Source organism: Folsomia candida, unplaced genomic scaffold, assembly GCF_002217175.1.
Source record: "Folsomia candida strain VU population unplaced genomic scaffold, ASM221717v1 Fcan01_Sc026, whole genome shotgun sequence".
Lineage (NCBI taxonomy): Eukaryota > Metazoa > Arthropoda > Collembola > Entomobryomorpha > Isotomidae > Folsomia > Folsomia candida.
In genome coordinates this window covers 1,266,142-1,273,248 of record NW_019091218.1, presented here as the reverse complement: position 1 = coordinate 1,273,248, position 7,107 = coordinate 1,266,142, and the positions used below count along the sequence as shown (strand labels likewise).

Below are 7,107 nucleotides of genomic sequence, written 5' to 3'. Positions count from 1 at the left end.
TTTACTTCATCTTTGTCTTTCATAGTTTAGTCGCCCTCTGGCGAGTATTGTAAGTTGGAGGGAGTTTCTTTCTCTCTGCGCGTCTGTCTTTGTTCTTTTCCTCACCACTTTTAGTCTCTTCTCTTGGCTTTTGAGGAAGAAGCACGTATAAATTATTAGGATCCGTGGGATCATTTTGTAATTGGAATTATTTTATGTTTGGTTTCCAATAAATATTTAGTAAAGTTAACAATCACTCCCAACTTAACTATTCCCAGTAATTGGGCAGTCTCCGATACTTTATCATCGGTAACTAGTACACGTAGCACACATCGGGCATTAGTAGAGTGACCTTATTCGGGTAGAATAAGGCAGCATTCTTAACATTTGGCGACCTTGCCAGGATAGTGTGGCGTGTATTAGTGAAGGATAAGTGTAGAAGACGACCGCCGTGACCGGGAAGTCAAGTTCGTGCTGCAGGAGGAAGACTCACCATCGAATTTTGCCACTTCGTGGGCCCCACCCTGAGCTGTTCGGGGGGATAATTGGGTGAGATCTTTCCAGTTTTAATCATTGTCATTTATTGTGGATTGTGAAGAAGAGAAAGAAGATTATCTAGGTCCAGTCGCCTGTTGTTGAGTGCACCGATTGATTATTCTCTCTCGTTCTTATTATTTGTTTCTCGGTACCATCATGAATGAGGACGAGAATCAACCAAGGAGGAGTGACCGCGACAGGAAGGAGCCAGATCGGTACGAGCCGTCGTGGGACAACTCTAAGAAGAATGCAAGACGACAAGAAGATTTGGAGCAGGGGAATTTGGAAGACGGAGAAAGTAAACCCCTTGGTAGGACTCCAGTGAAATCTGAAAATGAGTCAATTTTGGGCAAGATGTTCAGCTTCAACCCGTTTGGACGAAAGAAGTCACCAACCCCATCATCGTCGTCAGTGTCATCAGCGACGCGAAGAGCGAATTTGGAAGCTGAACATGGACAGAAGGTCACCGAAAAGGAAAATCAGATGACCGAATTACTAGAAGAGTTGGAGGTCTCTCAAGCGGAGGTGGACAGTTTGAAGTTAGCTGTTAGCACCATGCAATCAAAGTGCGACCCCACTCATCCATTATATAAAGAAGAAGCTGTGGCTCATCTCAAGCAAGAAATTGAAGTTCTTAGCGAAAAATGGGCATTGAAAGTGGCAGATCACAAGATTTTGGCTGCCCGAACCAAAGGAAAAGTGCAACGACTGAAGAATGATATTATTCAGTTAGAGAAAGTGAAAGCAGCCGGGTTTGCTCAGATCGACGAAGATGAAGAGCAACACCTAGGATCAGATGAAGAGCGATTCATCAATGAGAATGAATATCAGAGTGACTTCAGAACCCGTGCACCAGATTCCCCACCACCCACATCTCGAGTGAATATGCTAGCCCCACAACACCAGGTTGAGCAGGCCAGTAATAATCAAATTTTGGAGATGATGGCAAGAACGCTGCAGACAATCGCATATAAAGATTCAGACAGCAACAACAGAACTGATAAGATGATCATTCGTCAAACAATAGGACGTGATCTACCATGCTTTAGTGGCAGAGCCGAGGAGTGGCCTGCATTTATCGCGTCCTACCAGAGGACAACGGATGCATGCGGATTCTCCGATGCAGAGAACATTGAGCGCCTCCGCAAGTGTTTGAAAGGCGAGGCGGCTAAAAGTGTAGAGTGCATGTTAGTGTCACCGAACGGACTCTCGGAAGTGATGAAAGTGTTGGAGAAACGATTTGGTCAGAAGGAACACATCATCCGAGCTATGATAGCCAAGGCGAAGCAAATCCCTCCCGTTCAGCAAGACAAGCCGGAAACGATCGTGGAGTTTGGCACCGGAGTAATTAATCTCACAGCAACAATAAAATCCCTTGGAGAAAGACAGCACCTACAGAATCCAATCCTTCTCACCGATTTGGAAGAAAAACTGCCAGCTCCTATGCGAGCACAGTGGAAGAAAGAATTGTTGAAATCGGGGCAGATTGGCAATTTAGTGAGTTTTAGTGAATGGGTGCAACTCGAGTCAGAAGTTGCCACCCTCATGACTTCTCCCAAGATAGAAGAGAAGAAACCAGAAAAGAGGAGCCAGCATCGAGACCGGAAGTCAGAAGACGATTTTCCTACTGCAGCTGGACTCATAAGTGGTCAGTCTGGGAAATATTGTGTATTTTGTGAAAAGACCAATCATTATGCGAGCGAGTGTTTCAAGGCGGAAAGAATGACCTTAGATCAGAAGAAAAAGATTATCAAAGAGAAGAACCTCTGCTATAAATGTGTCCGGCCTAAACATCAAGCTAAGAACTGTAAATATGTACTTAAGTGTGAATTGTGTGGTGATGTTCATGTGAAGATAATGTGTCCTCTGCAGAAGGAAAAGAAAACTTCACACCCACAACAAGAGCGTGACTCGCAAGAAAATGTAGTCGCCACCAGTGCCAACTACTCGTGCCGACGCGATGTTTTATTGAAGACGCTCCTAGTACGGGCATCAGGTCCGAAGGGGTCAGTTTTAGTGAGGCTCATCTTTGACGAAGGGAGTCAACAAAGCAATATTGGATCCACCACAGTTTCAAAGATCGGAAGTTGCATGGTGGGAGAGGAACTTTCTCGTAATGTTTTGTTCGGCGGAACAGTGACCAATTGCAAGATGGTGAAGAAATTCAAGGTGAAATTGGAAAGCCTGAATGGAAAAGTTCACCGAGAATTGATCCTGAAGGAGACGCCAACAATTTGTGGGGATATTCCAAGAATCCCTAAAGGACCCTGGATGAAGGAGCTGAAAGATAAGAAGATATGGATTTCAGATTTTGAAAACTCTCATGTCGACAACTCAGCCATAGAAATCCTCATCGGAAGTGATAACTGGGGTCAACTTGTCACCGGAAAGCCAGTGAAATTGAGTTGTGGCCTGTACGCAGTGAATACAGTTTTTGGGTGGACCCTCAGTGGACCAGTTCCAGGATCCAAAGCTAAAGAGGAAAGTTTGGCCATGACATGCACTTCACTTCTTACTGGTCAATTTAATATACAAGAAATGTGGAGCTTAGAATCACTTGGGATTCAAGACTCGTCGGATGTGAAGACCAAGAAAGAAAAGGAAGATGCTACAAGACAACACTTCCTAAATACAGTGTCAAGAAATCCAGAAGGACGCTACCAAGTTTCCCTTCCATGGATTGAAAATTCTCCAGCAATTCCAGACAACAGGATCGTGGCGGAGAAGAGGCTCATATCTGCAACAACAAAATTAAGAGCAGCTGGAAAATACTCAGAATACGATCAAATATTTAAGGACTGGTGTCAAGAGGGCATCATTGAAGAGGTGAGCAGCGAGGTTACTCCAGATAAAGTGCATTACCTCCCTCATCGTGCGGTATTCAAGCCGAACAGTGTAACGACACCAGTCAGGCCGGTCTTCGACGCGTCCTGCAAGGTGGCGAGAAATCCTTCTCTCAACGAGTGTCTCGAGAAAGGACCCAATCTACTTGAATTGATCCCTTCCATTCTACTAAGATTCAGAGAAAAGAAGATCGGGGTCACAGCAGACATCAGAAAAGCCTTCCTCATGATCGAGATCAATGAACAAGAACGCGATTTTCTCCGGTTCTTGTGGTGGGAGGGAGAGGAAGGAAAATTCAAAATTTATCGTCACAGAAGAGTAGTTTTTGGAGCAAGCTGCAGTCCGTTTCTATTGGGAGCAGTGCTGGAACTACATCTTCAAAATGTGAAACCCGAATATCAAGAAATAGCACGGAAACTTCTCAAGTCCTTATACGTGGACAATTGTGTTTCCTCAGTGGATTCGGTACAACAGTACGAAGAATTCAAGAAAGTATCAACAGGCATGCTATCGGATGCCAAGATGGAACTCCGGCAGTGGGAGTGTAGCGCAGGTCATGATTCCAGAGTCGGGTCATCATCAGGTGACTGCGGATTGGGTCGTGATGGATGCGTTGCGCAAGCACTGACGGGGGTTCTTGGCATAATTTGGAATAAGGAAGAGGACTCTCTGAAGATCGAAATTCCTAAGAATCCACTGCCTGAAAAATTGACCAAGAGAACGATCTTATCTGTTGCGCATCAGATATTTGATCCATTAGGTTTTTTGAGCCCCGTAACTTTAATCCCCAAACTCCTCATTCAGAAGGCCTGGGAGAGCAAGTCGAGTTGGGATGAAGATTTAGAAGGGGGGCTCAAGAAAGAATTTATTTCATGGTGGAGTGAAATACGGAAGTTGGAAGCGGTTTCAGTTACACGCCATGCTTATGGAAATCTGGGGGCCAAGTTGCAGCTCCACACCTTCTGCGATGCGAGCAAAAACGCATACGCAGCCGTGATATTTTTGAGATCAGAAGACGAGAACGGAGTCAAGATCCGGATTCTCCAGGCAAAATCAAGGGTGAGTCCACTCAAAGTGGTCACCATACCAAGATTGGAGCTGTTGGGGTGCGTCATAGCGGCAAGATTGACAGCACGAGTCAAGGAGGCGTTGACACTCGAAGACGTCCCAACACATTACCACAGCGACTCATCTACGGCGCTCTCATGGATTCGACGCAATGATGAGTGGGGCACTTTTGTGGGTAATCGCGTGAAAGAAATCTTGTCACTCACAAAATCCGGAGAATGGAGATGGGTGCCAGGAAAGATGAACCCAGCCGACTTACCTTCTCGAGGATGTAGTCCGGATCAGTTCCTAAAATCGAAATGGTGGGAGGGACCGGGATGGTTGACGAAATCGGAAGAATTTTGGCCATCAGGTGAAGAGGAACCCAACATGGATGAAGTTATGAAGGAGAAGAAGAAAAGTGCCACCATCAGCATGGCTGTTGGGAATTCTTCTAATTATTGGTACATGGCTCATTCCTCCTCCTACATGAAAACTGTCAGGGCGTTCGCTTATGTCCTGAAGTTTACCAACCGGAATAAAGAAGATCTCAGTGAGAGAAAAACTGAACTCACTGGAGCAGATATTTCCGTAGCAGAGATGAAACTTCTCAAGATAGTTCAAGAAGAAAGTTTTGGGAAGGAGAAGCAGTTGATCTCTGGGCTGCGAGTGAAAGCGGATCAAGATGGACTTCTGCGTGTCCAAACTAAACTCATCCAGAGGGAGGACACAGAAGCATTCAGGATGCCAGTAATTTTACCACACTGCCATCCATTAGTGGACATGATGATACGAGAAGAGCATCTCCATCATCATCATGCGGGTGTCCAGTTTCTACTTAGTCAATTGAGGGAGAAATACTGGATCACTCAAGGGCGCCGAGCCATCAAGAGAGCAATTGGAGCGTGTGCGCGATGCCGGAGATTTGCCACCAAGACTCCCAATGTCCCAGCAGCAGCGCTTCCTGAAGATAGAGTCAAGACCGCCAAGGCTTTCCAAATTACTGGGATCGATTTGGCAGGACCTTTATTCATGAAAGACAGAACTAAGACGTGGATAGTTCTCTTCACGTGCGCAGTGTACAGATGCGTACATTTGGAGCTAGTGACCGAGCTAAGTACGGATGTGTTCCTCTTGGCGCTGGATCGTTTTGTCTCAAGGAGAGGAAGACCAGCCACCATCTATACAGATAACGGAACTAATTTTCAAGGCGCGGACAATCAGTTCAAGAAGTTGAATTGGGCCGAGATTGAAACGAAGACCAGACTCGTCAGAATCGAGTGGCGATTCAACCCTCCTTCAGCACCATGGTGGGGAGGATGGTGGGAGCGACTCATCAGAAGCATCAAGGATTTGCTTAAGAGGATGCTCGGTCACAGCAAATTGAATTACCATCAGATGGAAACCTACTTGTGTGAGGTGGAGGCCGTCATGAATGGAAGACCTTTGACCTACGTGAGTGAGGATATGGAGGATTTGATCCCCTTGACTCCATCCATGTTCCTCCAAGATGTCACGACGACGGATTTACCAGAGATGGAGGTGCTCAACTCACAAGGACTTCAGAAGAAGTACAAGGAAATGATGAAGTTGAGGGAGGCGTTGAGGGAGCGGTTCCGAAAAGAGTACCTCTCTCAACTAGTCCAGCGTGGAAGTACCAAGAAGTGTGAAGAATTCAAAGTCGGAGATGTCGTCCTTGTGGGTAGCGACAATCAAAAGCGACTACAGTGGCCTATGGCGAAAATTGTGGAGCTATTTCCGGGCAAAGATAATGAAATCCGGGTAGCTCGTGTCAAGACTCAAGGCGGATTCCTAGTGCGACCCCTTCAGCGTCTCTATCCCCTGGAAATGTCATCTCAAGAAGCATTCCCCCTAGTGCCAGTACCCCTACCTGTCCCAGCGGCGGAGGCAGTGAAGATGCCAGAAATCAAGTCCGACAGTCGATCCCGTTTTGGACGCAAGATTGTAGTTCCAGATCGATTTGGAAAGTGAAAGTGATTAATGATATTTAGGTTTAATTCAATTGTTTGATTTTTTTGATGTTATAATTATGTATTGATTTGTGTTAATGTATGTTTAATACTTTTCCGAGAAAAGTGGTGGGAGGATGAAGGAATTCATCGTTTACTTCATCTTTGTCTTTCATAGTTTAGTCGCCCTCTGGCGAGTATTGTAAGTTGGAGGGAGTTTCTTTCTCTCTGCGCGTCTGTCTTTGTTCTTTTCCTCACCACTTTTAGTCTCTTCTCTTGGCTTTTGAGGAAGAAGCACGTATAAATTATTAGGATCCGTGGGATCATTTTGTAATTGGAATTATTTTATGTTTGGTTTCCAATAAATATTTAGTAAAGTTAACAATCACTCCCAACTTAACTATTCCCAGTAATTGGGCAGTCTCCGATACTTTATCATCGGTAACTAGTACACGTAGCACACATCGGGCATTAGTAGAGTGACCTTATTCGGGTAGAATAAGGCAGCATTCTTAACAGTAAGCACGGAAATTGAAGGCACCTTGACGTATTTTTAATTGCGATATGATCCTGTCAAGTTAGAGCTTGGAAACTTCGCACACAGTTGTACAAACTCATGGCCGATTATTTCCGCCGCGCCGATTTTTATGGTCATCGACAGATCAAAGGTCGTAATTTTTTCACTACTTGAAAATGAGAGGCCAAAACGAAAACTTCATGGATGATTTTT

General features: G+C 45.2%; 1 protein-coding gene across 1 annotated transcript; it reads left to right on the top strand.

Moving 5' to 3' along the window:
• The first annotated feature begins 672 nt into the window (after window positions 1-672).
• LOC110859487 lies at window positions 673-6,399 on the top strand. The gene has a single exon (XM_022108444.1). It carries the CDS (start codon window positions 673-675, stop codon window positions 6,397-6,399), a length of 5,727 nt encoding a protein of 1,908 aa, XP_021964136.1.
• The last annotated feature ends 708 nt before the right edge of the window (window positions 6,400-7,107 follow it).

Coding starts and splice junctions, on each gene's coding strand:
- LOC110859487 (XM_022108444.1), top strand. CDS start 673: ATGAATGAGGACGAGAATCAACCAAGGAGGAGTGACCGCGACAGGAAG.